This window comes from Schistocerca piceifrons, chromosome 1, assembly GCF_021461385.2.
Source record: "Schistocerca piceifrons isolate TAMUIC-IGC-003096 chromosome 1, iqSchPice1.1, whole genome shotgun sequence".
Lineage (NCBI taxonomy): Eukaryota > Metazoa > Arthropoda > Insecta > Orthoptera > Acrididae > Schistocerca > Schistocerca piceifrons.
The window spans coordinates 763,711,857-763,727,703 of NC_060138.1; the positions used below are offsets into that span (position 1 = coordinate 763,711,857).

General features: G+C 43.8%; 1 protein-coding gene across 1 annotated transcript in view; it reads left to right on the forward strand.

Moving 5' to 3' along the window:
* Positions 1-15,847, forward strand: part of LOC124774927 — a 127,675-nt gene that overhangs the window by 20,828 nt on the left and 91,000 nt on the right. The window contains exon 2 of the mRNA XM_047249612.1: positions 1,456-1,608. Within this exon, the coding sequence (XP_047105568.1) occupies positions 1,456-1,608 (153 nt within the window). The remainder of the gene's footprint in view (positions 1-1,455; positions 1,609-15,847) is intronic.

The following is a 15,847-nucleotide window of genomic DNA, read 5'->3' on the forward strand; positions in this document are numbered from 1 at the left end:
AGAGGATTGGCCTGGTACATTAATTTTGTGGAGAACTTTATGAGGATGATAGTAGGAAATGCTTCAACTTCTTCTTAAAAGCAGCAGGAGATTGAATTTTGCGCAAGGTAAGGGGCAGTTTGTTCCAGAGGCGGACAGCGGCAACTGAGAAGGAGTTTGCAAAAGTTTTTGTTTTGTGAGTGGGCACAGTTAGGATACCAAATAAGAGTGACCTCGTGTTTCGATTATGATGGCATGACAGGTTTTTAATCTCTGAAGCAAGGTACCTCTGAACAGAACAAAATTTCGCCAAAGATTCCGCCTAACCATGCCACACAGAAAAACATCGCGACGCACAGGTCGGGAAAACCTACTCTACGTTGTGTTTATCGGTGAGAGCTGGAAACTTGGAAACTGTTAAAACTGCGACATTTGGCGGCGGAGTGGGAATACAGGATTATCTGAATCGGTTGCATGCATGAAAAATTTGAAGAAATTCACATCAAACACGGCCGACATACTGTAACGGTACTCTGGGGCTGAACTCAAAATCTGTGAATGGAGCGTGAAACAGCATCGCAAAAACTTGATTGTTACCACTCTCAATTCAAAAGAATTCTGGTTGTCCGACTGTTCCGCTTAATAGCTTATGTCTTTTAGTGACAGAATATATCAACAAACAAATTTTACGAACTTCCAGCATGCTGGAGTAACTCTGGGTCAGCAACTTCTGTTAATTAATACAAAAAATTAATTAAATTAATACAAAAACCAGTCCAAAGTTGCAAATTTTAGTTTTTTATTGACTCGGTGGCTAGTTTCAGGCCGAAACCCATTTTCAGATCGCCGGCCGGTGTGGCCGTGCGGTTCTAGGCGCGTCAGTCTGGAACCGCGTGACCGCTACGGTCGCAAGTTCGAATCCTGCTTCGGGCATGGATGTGTGTGATGTCCTTAGGTTAGTTAGGTTTAAGTAGTTCTAAGTTCTAGGGGACTGATGACCACAGATGTTGAGTCCCATAGTGCTCAGAGTCATTTTGAACCATTTTCAGATCATCGGAACTTAGTCAAAAATGATATTTCCTAAGATGTGAAAACAGTGTCAAAAATATGCTACGAACAGTTACAGCGCATTGAGTTAACTATGTTATCTGTAATGGTAAGCGTAAGCGTGAGGAATGGCAGGCTTTCTGGAACAATAATGACACAAAATTATAGAACAATACTTCCGCTCATTTTGAGCCTAGATGGCTGCATTTCACAGTAGATAAAGTGTGATCATAGCTCTCGTGTTCTCAACAGTTATACATAGAACTCGCAAAATAAATAATAAAATAGAAGTTATCTCACGAATGCGTTTTCAATACAATTTTTAGCAAAGAAGTGAATTCAAAGACTAATGTATCATACGCATCTTACTTCCCAATATTATAGTTGTTGGTGACAGCTGAATAACGAAGCGGCCGGCTTGTGTTTCAGTCTTCCCATTCCTCCCGGTGGTGCGCTTCGCCAACAGGCAGTGCGCGGCGGACAACGGACTGAACGGGACGTGCTTCACCCGGAGAGAATGCAGCAACTACGGCGGTATCGCGTCTGGGACCTGCGCCAACTCTCTAGGTTGCTGCTGCGTCAGTGAGTACATTTTCTTCACCTGCAGCTGCTCAGCAATCAGTTGTTTACAGAGACTAATATTACAGTTGGACAAGAACTCAGAAGATAGATGGGCTTGGCTTTCAGAGAAGGTGCCCCTAGATTAATCTGAAATAACCAAAATTAGCACTGGCAACCAGGAGAGATGTTGCTTAGAGACTAAACTGTCAGTGGGTTCTTATATACACTGAAGAGCCAAAGAAACTGGTACACCTGCCTAATATCGTATAGGGCCACCGCGAGCACGCAGAAGTGCCGGAACGCGACGTGGCATGGACTCGACTAATGTCTGAAGCAGTGCTGAAGGGAATTGACCACATGAATCGTGAATTGCTGTCCATAAATCCGTGATATGCTCAATAATGTTCATGTCTGGGGAATTTGACGGCCCGCGAAAGTGTTTAAACTGAGAAGAATGTTCCTGGAACCACACTCTAGCAATTCTGGACGTGTGGGGCGTCGCATTGTCCTGCTGGAATTGCCGAAGTCCGTCAGAACGCACAATGGTCATGAATGGATGCAGGTGATCAGACAGGATGCTTACGTACGTGTCACCTGTCAGAGTCGTATCTAGACGTACCAGGGGTCCCATCTCGCTCCAGCTGCCCATGCGCCACACCTTTACAGAGTCTCCAGCAGCCTGAACAGTGCCCTGCTGACATGCACGGTCCATGGATTCACGAGGTTGTCTCCATACCCGTACACGTCCACGCGCTCGATACAATTAGAAACGAGACTCGTCCGACCGGGCAACATGTTTCCCGTAATCAGCAGTCCAATGTCGGTGTTGACGGGCCCAGGCGAGGCGTAAAGCTTTGTGTCGTGCAGTCATCGAGGGTACACGAGAGGCCTTCGACTCCGAAAGCTCATATCGATGATGTTTTGTTAAGTGGTTCGTACACTAACACTTGCTGATGGCCCAGCATTGAAATCTCATTGAAATCTGCAGAAATTTGCGGAAGGGCTGCACTTCTGTCACGTTGAACGATTCTCTTCAGTTGTCGTTGATCCCGTTCTTGCAGGATTTTTTCCGCCCGCAGCGATGTCGGAGATTTGATGTTTTACCGGATTCCTAACATTCACGGTACACTCGTGAAATGGTCGTACGAGAAAGTCCCCACTTCATCGCTACCTCGGAAATACTGAGTCCCATCGCTCGTGCGCCGACTATAACACCACGTTCAAACTCACTTAAATCTTGATAACCCACCATTGTAGCAGCAGTAACCGATCTAACAACTGCGCCAGGCACTTGGTGTCTTATATAGGGTTTACGACCGCAGCGCCGTATTCTGCCTATTTACATTGTATTTGAATACGCATGCCTATGACAGTTTCTTTGGCGCTTCATTGTACTACTGAAGCTTGATTTCTGCATTTTTAGTGTTATGTAAAACAATTTGGTCTCGTCTTTGGGATCGTAGTAAACAAATTTCATCCGTGATCATCGAAAATACACTGAGACACAAATAACGAGGTATGATACCACTTAGTTTCTCGTTGTCGCTTGATAAAATCTGTATTGCTCTGGATTGTGCACTAAAGTGATATGTTAATGGTGTTGTTAGGAAGTCACTGCAAATGTATATACAATCCACTACAAAAACATCGTACTGTCATCAAAAATACCATATGTTTTTATTTTTCACTCTCTGCCCCCCCCCCCCCCCCCCCCTTTCTACTATCGTGTCCTACTCTGATAATATTAATTGGCTCATGTTCCATTCTTACAAAGAAACATTAAAACTGTTTAATAAAATAAACACCCATCCACCGTCCACTTCGAGTCTGGTGTACAGAGTACAGAGCTTATACTCACTACAGAAATTTCATACGCTTACAGAAGTGATTTCTTGTGATTCTCGCTTAACCTCATGTTTAGCCAATTGTAGCATTAACGTCGCTGACTTCAGTGAGATAACGCTAGGAATAGTTTCCCGAAACTGACCAACTCGTTTATAGTAAAAATGACAATTTTCAAATTTTGTCCTCTCCTCCAACCCAGATATTTTCCTGCAAATTCCCATATTAATATTGTTATAGATGGTTCTCATTTTGAAATGGAGCCAGTGACAGCTACTGCTAGAACATAACCTAAACATCAGCAAGTACTTATCAGAACCAGGTCACCAATCAACGGACAGATCACAAATGCACATCCCCTCAGTCCATGAGGTACTACGAAAAGGATTCAGGTTTAGCACAGATCACTGGCACACAACAGAGGAAGAGGTACAAATATGGAATAGGGATACTAATAAGAAATACTAAATTTCTCGCATTGTAAGCGCTGTACTTCGGTTAGCTGCTTAAAAACTGCCTTCAGCACCTGTAGATTGCTGTGGGATGAATTTATATTACAGTTGGCAGCCATTGCCAGTGAGTGAAGCTGCTTTAATAAATTCACTAGGAGGAATAATTATTGTAGGTTACTGGTTTTCAATTTCGTTCTTGTCATAATACATCAATTATTAATATATTTTGTAACCACACTTTAAGCTAGTACATTAAACATTAAAATGGCGTGTTTGTTGTCGATTTGCATATAGTTTTCGATTTTATTTGTGCTTCTGAATTTCAAGATGGCTGTGTCACTAATATGGAATACTAGTGTTCCGTATTTGTACCGTACTTTCACTACCTGTTTTACTTATAGGAACTGCTTCGGAAATGACCTCACAAGTTCGAAAGCAGTGGGATGAGTCTGCTATGCAAATAGCAATTAAAATGTTAGAGAAAAGAAAATGGACCACTCCAGAAATCTGGAAGTTATAAATCTCGCACGCGAAATCATGTCAACACCCTGTGTCTGCTTCCTCATGGCTCCCACTAGATGCAACCGCTGGACAGATCTTTCATGAGTCCTTTGAAAACCTGTTGTTCTGAGTAGCATGTACTTATGGATGAGGGAAAATGCACGTCCAGTAATAAACATGGACATCGCCGATCTGGATGGGAAGGTCTTCCTCAAGTGCCAGACAGGGACTCTGCAGTCGGCGGGTTTAGGGTGCCAGAAAAATACTCAAACCCACATAGTTTCACGGATGCAGATTTCAGCGCCAGCAATGAATATTTAAGGATTTACCCAATGATCCAATCAATGAACCGTCTGAAGGAGCAGTGACTTCTAAAAGTGGAAAGGCTAATGTTGAAGGCTAAGGAGGAACATCTGCTGCCACACCCGAAATTACACCTTGACAAAACTCACCCGTTGCACAAATAAGGAAGAGGCCAGAAATGTAGGGGAGAAAAGCAGGTCCTTCAGCTGTCGTAACCTTGTCTCGATACGAAAGATCTCTTGAAGTATCGACGACAGTAACAAATAAACCGGAGACAAAGAAGCAGAGGCCACCAAAGCCTAGGAACCATAAATCATCTGATTCTGATGTTTTTAGCGTGAGGTATGATTCGTCAACCCTCAGTAGCGTTCTGGACAACAGTGTACTGTATAATGAAGATGGAAATTTTCTCATTTGCTCAGGAAAATTTTCGCAGGACGAGGTAGGTGAAGAATGAGTAATGTGTCTTATGAGCAAAATGTGGGTTCACACTAAAAGTGCACGTTACGCTAAAGGACGACATATGTTCGACTTTATTATGTAATTATGTTTTACAGCGTTTTCTTTGACAATAAATTATTAGACTTTCCATTATTTAACTTCAAGAAACTTATAACGAATGCACTATTCCGTACTTGTACCCCATAAGCTAGAGTGTCGAAAATGTCAAACTCTGTCTTAAGTGTAATTTAGAAATGTTCCTAATGTAGTACGTATTCGAAAATAGAGGAAGCATTAAACTATACTCATCAAAAAACGTTTTGCATCACCTCGGTTCCGAGAGTTCCGGAACCTGTACAGAAAATTGGAATAGAGATCAACACAAACATCATTTCCGCCCTTTTTATTGCTCATGAAAACCACACATTGGATGTTATACCACCATACAGCGAGACCTTCAGAGATGGTGGTTCAGACTGCTGTACACACCGGTACCTCTAATACCCAGTAGCACGTCCTATTGCACTGATGCTTCCCTGTATTCGTCGTGGCATATTATGCACAATTTCATCAAGGCACTGTTGGTCCAGATTGTCCCACTCCTAAACGGCGATTCGGCGTATATCCCTCAGAGTGGTTGGTGGGACAAGTCGTCCATAAACAGCCCTTTTCAATCCATCCCAGGCATTTTCGATAGGGTTCATGTCTGGAGAATATGCTGGCCACCCTAGTCGAGCGATTTCGTTATCCTGAAGGAAGTCGTTCACAAGATGTGCACGATGGGGGCGCGAATTGTCGTCCACAAAGACGGATGCCTCGCCAATATGCTGTCAATATGGTTGCACTATCGGTCGGAGGATGGCATTAGCGTATCGCACAGCCCCTAAGGCGCCTTCCATGACCACCAGTGGCGTACGTCCCCCCCACATAATGTTACACCAAAACAGCAGGGAACCTCCACCTATATGCACTCACTGGACAGTGTGTCTAAGGCGTTCAAGCCGGCCGAAGTGGCCGTGCGGTTAAAGGCGCTGCAGTCTGGAACCGCAAGACCGCTACGGTCGCAGGTTCGAATCCTGCCTCGGGCATGGATGTTTGTGATGTCCTTAGGTTAGTTAGGGGGACTAATGACCTCAGTAGTTGAGTCCCATAGTGCTCAGAGCCATTTGAACCATTTTTTAAGGCGTTCAGCCTGACTGGGTTGCCTCCAAACATGTCTCCGATGATTGTCTGGTTGAAGACATATGTGACACTCATCGGTGAAGAGAACGTGATGCCAATCCTGACCAGTCCATTCAGCATGTTGCTGGGCCCATCTGTACCGCGCTGCATGGTGTCGTGGTTGCAAAGACGGACCTCGCCATGGACGTCGGGAGTGAAGTTGCGTATCATGCTTCCTACTGCGCACAGTTGAGTCGTAACACGACGCCCTGTGGCTGCACGTAAAGCATTATTCGACATGGTGTCGTTGCTGTCAGGGTTCCTCCGAACTATAATCCGTAGGTAGCGGTAATCCACTGCAGTAGTAGTCCTTGGGCGGCCTGAGCAAGACATGTCATCGACTGTTAATGTCTCTCTATATCTACTCCATGTCCGAACAATATCACTTTGGTTCACTCCGAGACGCCTGGACACTTCCCTTGCTGAGAGCCCTTCCTGGCACAAACTAACAATGCCGACGCGTTCGAACCGCGGTATTGACCGTCCAGGCATGGTGGAACTACAGACAACACGAGCCGTGTACCTCCTCCCTGGTACAATGACTGGAACTGATCAGCTGTCGGACCCCCCCCGTCTAATATGCACTGCTTATACAAGGTTGTTTACATCTATGGGTGGGTTTAGTGACATCTCTGAACAGGCAAGAGGACTGCCTGTGATTCAATATCCACAATCAACGTCTATCTTCAGGAGCTCTGGGAACAGGTTGATGCAAAATAATTTTTGATAAGTGTATATCCCAAATTATGTGCTACAGATATTTTATTTGCTTAATGTGAAAAAATGAGAAATTTATGAAGAAAAACAAAATGGTATTCCATATTTATACCAGTTACTCTACTATGGTCAGGATCTGTACATCACACCCCTCCTATCCAATCTGCGAAAAAGGGATTCTTTTATTGGTCCTTTTCATCTTTTCTATACATGGGTACAGTTAGATATTGGACAAGTCAGTATCCAAAGTGTTAGGTAATCATATGGCTGTGTGGTAATATAGCAATTGTGTCATTCACTACATGATACATTTACAACATTAATAAATGTACACAGATAAGATTTCCAATACACGTACGGTACCAGACTAAAAATATACTGAGACAGCCATATACTTTTCAATAGTATATCTAGTTTATGGCCAAACATAAGAATAAATTTGCATGCTGGAATATCAGCAGACGAAAATCTTAATATCTATCTTGTCATTATACTGCTTAGAATAGTACATTTTCATTTACACCATAGTATAATTAAAAGAAACATTTTTAGAGATTATTTAAAATTTATTACACTTTTTCTGATTTAATGCAATGTGATAATTTGTTATAAAGTTTTTAGACTGCCACGAGAGACCTATGTCACCTCAGTTATGTTTTTGTGTATAGGTATCCAGAATGTAATTCCATACTGCGTTTTGTACTACATTTATGAACAGTTTAAATTTTATACACTAGTTGGACTTCAGTGTCTGATATTTGTCTACACGACCTAGATATGAATCAGTTGCCTCCTAAGCGAGGGCCAACTGACTTGCATGAAATAATATCCTTGGCCACAAGATAGATTTTATCATACTAAAAAAGCCAGCTGCCAGTAAGTGGAAATATCAAAATGTGATCTTTACCAAACTAATCAAATAGTGTGGCACAAAAGTTGTACAGGTGCAAGAAATAGCTGTAAGCACACCTACTATAATTAGTACTAACACCTTTTCTACTACTACTCTGGTACTAGTAATGGTAGTAGTAGTGAAAGTAACAATAATAATAGTAATAATAATAATATGAACATGTTTAGCTTCTGGTTGTTGAATTTAAGAAGTAATTTTATCCAATTTCTATCCAATTTTTAGTTTCTCCTTGCGTAATTATGGTGTGCTAAGGCTGTAACTGAGACAGACGGAACAGACAGAAGATGCAGTATTCTTCAGAAGGTCCACAAATTATGTATGGGAACTTGAACAAGAGATTTGTGTGTGTATTTCACATGGGCTTAACTCTAGTTTTAATTAAATGTAAATACACATTCCATCAATCTCGCATATTGTCAGTATGTAGCTATATTTTACGATGATACTGTATTATCTGTACAAACCAACTGAAACATTGTACATCATAATGCTCCATAGATTATCCAAGTGGTTACTAAATCTTACATTTAAAGAAAAAGATTTATCAGTTCTGATCTTGTATACTTATTAGCAAAAATGTTCAAATGTGTGTGAATTACCAAGGGATCAAACTGCTGAGGTCATCGTCCCTAGACTTACACACTGCTTAAACTAACTTTCTCTAAGGACAACACACACACACCGCCATGCCCGAGGGAAGACTCGAACCTCCTGCGGGAGAGGCCGCGCAATTCGCGACATAGCGCCTCTAACCGCACGGCCACTCCGCGCGGCTGCCCGTTAATCACTAACCCACCGGATACCTCAAGTACACCACTGAATTCATATTCTTCATACGTTTTACCTGCTACCCACTTCCATAACCTACTATCCATTTCACAATGGTTGACTCCTGACTTTTAACTCATATTCTGGTCACACCAAATGTTGTGCCTTTCTGGAATCGTGGAAATGTCTTCTTTTATTTGGTGCATGAATACTACATTTTAGTTGAATAGGGGGTGGCATACGTGGTAATATTTTAGAGAAAGCGTGCTTTCTCGACCATTTTTAGCGAGTGTCAATTTTGGGGAGATAGTAGGCAGACCGCAATTCAAGGAAAAATTTCCTATTCACGATTTAAAGATACAACTATACTCAACTTCCTGACGAACTGTCCCTGCTTCCAATAAGTCGTTTTGTCCTACTCATGGTGGGTGTAGATTGCTGCAATGTCAATGAACATATTAACAAGACGAAAAGTGTAAATTTAAGCAATGCTATTTCCTCTCACAGCTGTTATGTTTTTATGCATATAAATCTACATATAGTGGTAATACCACATCTTCAGTTTATTTGCTTTTGTGTTTCTATGGGCCGCATGCTCGCATGGGCTATGTTGCCGGACCTCTGAACAATATTTACACTTCATTGTTCATTCATTGTTGCAGTGTTTACGTCGCGGTGTCCCATCAGGTAGCAAACAATCTTGTTCCCATTCGTTGTTGTGTATTCACGTGAGAGTCTCACGTGTGAGACAGTGCTCGTAAGGTAATTAGTTGCCTTGTACTTGTATGAAATCAAACATCAGTTACGGCAGGGCTCCCCCTTAGGGGTCCGCCGGCTCTTTCTAGGGGGTCCGCGGCCACCTTTCACCAAATCGTGTAAAATAATGAGTAATATTATTGAATAAAAATGTGAAAATCAAATTCATCACTATTTTTTTTCCTGTGAAAAACATGTGTATAGCACTCGAAAGTTGGCAATAACATTCGATCTTTGCCAATAATATATGACAGTCGGCAACACAAACCAAAACATTGGTGCGGCTCCCGCTGTCGGATGTTCGAGTCCTCCATCGGGCATATATATGTGTGTGTGTGTGTGTGTGTGTGTGTGTGTGTGTGTGTGTGTGTGTTGTCCTTAGCGGAAGTTAAACTTAGGTTAATAGTGTGTGAGACTAGGAACTGATGACCTCAGCAGTTAAGTCCCATAGACTTTACATACATTTGAACATTTTTCTTCGGATTTCACAAAAACCACACACACACACACACACACACACACACACACACACACACACACACACACGACTGTTATGAAATATGCATGCTCCTTACACAACAGTTGCCAAACAGTTGAAGTTAACAGACCACAGGCGGCAGGTTGTCAACAGCGAACAGTTTGGACGTGACGTCGACTGCTCTTGGAGGAAGGCAGCTCCAATGTGTGAAATGTCAATAACCAAGTAATATTAATCAGGCTATAGTATGTTGAACAAAGGGAGTAAATCCACTAGTAAGTGTCTGGATACAGTGGGAATTCAAATTGGATCGTTAATTTGAAGTTGTTTTCTTTCATCTCTAAACCAAAGACTATTGATACTTCGGGGGGGGGGGGGGGGGGGGGGGGGGCGCATTGGGATCATGACACTTTCATTAAGAAGCTTTCAGTTCCCATGGGTTTTGCTCTGAAATTTAAAGTTACTGTGCTCTTGACTGACTAGGGGTCCGCCATGGTTTTTCGACTGAAGAAGGGGTCCGCCAGCTGAAAAGTTGGGAGGCCCTGAGTTACGGAATTGTGGAAAGTCGATGATGATTAACGCCAAAGAAGGACAGGGCGCGAGCAGTTCCGTATCACAGCCAATAAAGAAAACTTCTGAGTGTCTCGGTGTTAGTGAAAGTACAGTGAAGCGAATTTCGAGAGAATATAGAGAAACTTCGTGTATTGCATCACCAAAAAGAGTTGTGGCAGGCGACAGAAGTTTGTATTGGACAAGATTACACAGGAGTCACAAGACGAAAAATCCATGGCTTCTGTGTGGAAAAGCAGTTTCCAACAGTGGAAACCGTTTTCGGAAAGTTGAAGATTGAAGTGGAAGATTTTCCTGACATGAGTGAAACAACCCTTTGGCGTGCTATTCGAAAATTGGGCTTCAGATACAAAAAGTTCAACAAAAAACCTGCCCTGATGAAACATCACCAAGTAGCAGGAAGAAGAGACGCGTTCTTGCGGGAAATAAGACACTTGCACAACACTGGGTTTATTACACCGGTGAGAGTTGGTGTGGTGGAAATCATTCCAGAAAGTTTGGTTGGCAGGAACAAAGAATGCCTTACACATCAGAAAATGTATACGATTACAGAGGAAGGTTCAAGAGTAGAAAGACTGGAAAGAAGGGTTTCAAATAAAAAGGATTATAATGTGCCACATTGGGGACGAAGAAGGGTTCGTACGTATTACCATTCTGAAATGAATGCCAGACAGTACGAAGAGTGGTTTAGGAGCGTTCCGGAAAAAATACCCAACAAATATGCGATTGTTTTAGATCAGGCTCCGTATCATACGATGATACATCCAGTCTCACGAAATCCATCTACGGAATGGAGAAAGGAGTCTATGACTAAATGGATGGAAAGCAATAATACACATCATACGAGAAATTTACTAAAGCTGACCTACAGGAACACGCGCGACCGCATTTCGAGGCGCAGGAACACCTTTTTGAAAGTACATTGCGATCAGTGGACAAGGAAATTAAACTTCTGTGATTGCTGTAGCGCACTGCTAATTGGACCCCATTGAACTTATTTGTGTGTTTGTCAAGAACAAGGTAGCAAAGGAGGACGAGCATTTTAAAATAAATGATACTTTACAGTTGTGTCGCACCACTGTGCAAAGTATACCCCAAAATGTCTGGAGGAATTCAGTGAGTCATATACACAAACAGTCTTGATACAGCAATAGAACCGTTGCTGGTCCAAATAGACTACTGCAATAGCAGCAGCGAGACTTCAGCCAGTAGTGAAAGCGATTAAGTTAGGTTTTATTTCAGTTATTAATTTTTACTGCAAAATTTATTCGAGCTAATCGACTTTTCCGTTTACTGTTGAAATGTGCCTTACAAATACCCATGTATTGTGAGCTGCTTGCATATCGAGCATTTATTTGCAAATTTCCCTTTTCTCGTAACAAAATCTGAACGCGGCAGTGCTGTACTAGAATGCGACTACGAAATTGCTGTTCTTCGCTGAAGAAAGGGCGCTTATTGTACAACAGCAGCGGCGGGCCGGTGTGACAACTACACTCCTGGAAATGGAAAAAAGAACACATTGACACCGGTGTGTCAGACCCACCATACTTGCTCCGGACACTGCGAGAGGGCTGTACAAGCAATGATCACACGCACGGCACAGCGGACACACCAGGAACCGCGGTGTTGGCCGTCGAATGGCGCTAGCTGCGCAGCATTTGTGCACCGCCGCCGTCAGTGTCAGCCAGTTTGCCGTGGCATACGGAGCTCCATCGCAGTCTTTAACACTGGTAGCATGCCGCGACAGCGTGGACGTGAACCGTATGTGCAGTTGACGGACTTTGAGCGAGGGCGTATAGTGGGCATGCGGGGGGCCGGGTGGACGTACCGCCGAATTGCTCAACACGTGGGGCGTGAGGTCTCCACAGTACATCGATGTTGTCGCCAGTGGTCGGCGGAAGGTGCACGTGCCCGTCGATCTGGGAACGGACCGCAGCGACGCACGGATGCACGCCAAGACCGTAGGATCCTACGCAGTGCCGTAGGGGACCGCACCGCCACTTCCCAGCAAATTAGGGACACTGTTGCTCCTGGGGTATCGCCGAGGACCATTCGCAACCGTCTCCATGAAGCTGGGCTACGGTCCCGCACACCGTTAGGCCGTCTTCCGCTCACGCCCCAACATCGTGCAGCCCGCCTCCAGTGGTGTCGCGACAGGCGTGAATGGAGGGACGAATGGAGACGTGTCGTCTTCAGCGATGAGAGCCGCTTCTGCCTTGGTGCCAATGATGGTCGTATGCGTGTTTGGCGCCGTGCAGGTGAGCGCCACAATCAGGACTGCATACGACCGAGGCACACAGGGCCAACACCCGGCATCATGGTGTGGGGAGCGATCTCCTATACTGGCCGTACACCACTGGTGATCGTCGAGGGGACACTGAATAGTGCACGGTAAATCCAAACCGTCATCGAACCCATCGTTCTACCATTCCTAGACCGGCAAGGGAACTTGCTGTTCCAACAGGACAATGCACGTCCGCATGTATCCCGTGCCACCCAACGTGCTCTAGAAGGTGTAAGTCAACTACCCTGGCCAGCAAGATCTCCGGATCTGTCCCCCATTGAGCATGTTTGGGACTGGATGAAGCGTCGTCTCACGCGGTCTGCACGTCCAGCACGAACGCTGGTCCAACTGAGGCGCCAGGTGGAAATGGCATGGCAAGCCGTTCCACAGGACTACATCCAGCATCTCTACGATCGTCTCCATGGGAGAATAGCAGCCTGCATTGCTGCGAAAGGTGGATATACACTGTACTAGTGCCGACATTGTGCATGCTCTCTTGCCTGTGTCTATGTGCCTGTGGTTCTGTCAGTGTGATCATGTGATGTATCTGATCCCAGGAATGTGTCAATAAAGTTTCCCCTTCCTGGGACAATGAATTCACGGTGTTCTTATTTCAATTTCCAGTAGTGTATGTTCCACCCCAACCTCGCATATATTGCCGCTACTAACACTACTGCTTTACAGAATCTTGACTAACAAACACGAGGAGTATTCATTCGTAAACACACATGATGTAAACAACAAAACTTCAAGCTTAACACCAGTGCCTTCTCCGTCGCAGTAGCACACCCACGAGAATTATCTCATTTTTTGGGTATATGGAACGAAAACTGAATCTAATCTAACAACGGTACGGCCAATCGCAGCGTCTTGCGTTCGACATGAAACGAGTAATCAGAAAATAACCAAAATCCACCTGTGAGTAGATCAAGGTTGTATATTTAAACCGTGTCAAGCAATTTTTCTCATAATTACGATCTGATTTTCATGTGGCCTTGAAGCTGAGACCCGCCTAAAAAAGGTAGAAAAAGCGCAGTTTCTCTCGAGTATTGCGCGTATGTCGCTCCCACTTCAGCTAAGATGTAATATCCACACATTAAATAAAGGTAGACGTATCTGCGGTTCTGTCAAGTCATAACATTTTCGTAATGCAATGTGACAAGAATATGAGTTCAAAGTCGGGGGCCAATCAATATGAAATGGATGATAGGTTAACAAAACAAAAAAAAAAAAAAAAAAAAGCACTCCGTCTTCAGGCCACGAGTGGCCTACCGGGACCATACGACCGCCGTGTCATCCTCGGTGGAGGATGCGGATAGGAGGGGCATGGGATCAGCACACCGCTCTCCCGGCCGTTATGATGGTATTCTTGACCGAAGCCGCTACTATTCGCTCGAGTAGCTCCCCAATTGGCATCACGAGGCTGAGTGCACCCCGAAAAACGGCAACAGCGCATGGCGGCCTGGATGGTCACCCATCCAAGTGCCGATCACCCCCGACAGCGCTTAACTTCGGTGATCTCACGGGAACCTGCGTACCCACTGCGGCAAAGCCAATGCCAAATGGATGATATGTAGAAATTTAATCTGCAATGCTTGACCTAGAGGCACCTAGTTCAAGTACTAGTGATGCCAGAAATTTTAATTACAATTATTCGCTCAGGAAGAGGAACAGAGATGATACTGTAACTTTCCTGATCACCAGACAATGTGCCATCGCGCACAAACTTTTTGTAATTCCCTATGGTCTGAAATATATGACACTGTTGGTGACTATTCATACACTGGAAATGACAAGATCTTGGCATACCCCTTCATGCTAATCAAGACGAGTAGGCTTTAAGTCCGAAGGGAGTTTTAGTCTTTCCATTCTCTCTCATCATCATTGGCGACGATACAACCATAAATTTTCACACTCTCATCGTGGATGCCTCCATGAAACAGCTTCACTTAAGACGCAACATTCAGACCTCATAAATGGAGCAGTGCACATTGTGTGCAACCAAAGAAAATTTTTCCAATTTAGGTGGCTGAATTTCCATGAGTCACCTTTGATTGATAAAATTTTGTTTTACCTTTGTATCCACTAAATGAACTTGTCAGCTCATGTCATCTTATAGCTAGCCTCAGCATATTAAGATTTTGTAATTGTAGCTCCCCTATAAGAATGAAAGGAAATATCATCAGCTATTTCACATCCACTGTTGGATAAATGTCTCCTCCAGACTTCTGAGTGCATTATATAGTGAGTAGTCAAATGAACACCAGAAAGACTATCTAACAAGCATGACATGGATGCTGGTAATGCAGGTAGGTGTGTATATAGAAGTGCTCTCTATTAGGAATCAGGAAGGAACAGTGTAAATGTTCACTGCGGTGCCATTTTTCTATTAAGCATGTTCGTCGTAAGGTTAGTGCGTCATATGTGCATTCAGCTTCACTATGGAGGCCAGGATGGAGGAACAGCAAGGTGTAGTGCAGTTACTGACTGTGATAAGAGTGTCAGGAAATGAAATTCGTGCCTGAATGTCTGATGTGTAAGGCAAACACATTATGTCACATGCACATGTATTTGTGCGGAAAAAAAGAAAACAATTTCGAGAAAGACAGGTGTCACTAAAATACAGCAGTCAGCCAGGCCAGGCTCATCGTGTCATTATCCCTTCTGTCATCACTGTGGTGGATGCTGACAGAATTGACTCATGGTGGATGCTGGAAGTTCATATTGGGCATCAATCACGGTATGGTTCACGTTCTCATGACAGAGCATGAGAAAATCTGGATTCCCAACAGCCTGACAGAGGGGCAGAAGTTGAACAGAAAGTTGACATCACTGCAGCACTTGGGGCAGTATCATGATGAAAAATATAGTTTCATCCCCCATACTGTCATGGAAGATGAAACATCATTTTCAGTATAGAGGCAGAGAGCAAGTATCAGAATCAACAGTGGAAGCAGATGAAGAGCATAAGAAAAGGACATGCTTTGCTCACATTACCATATTGTTCAGGAGAG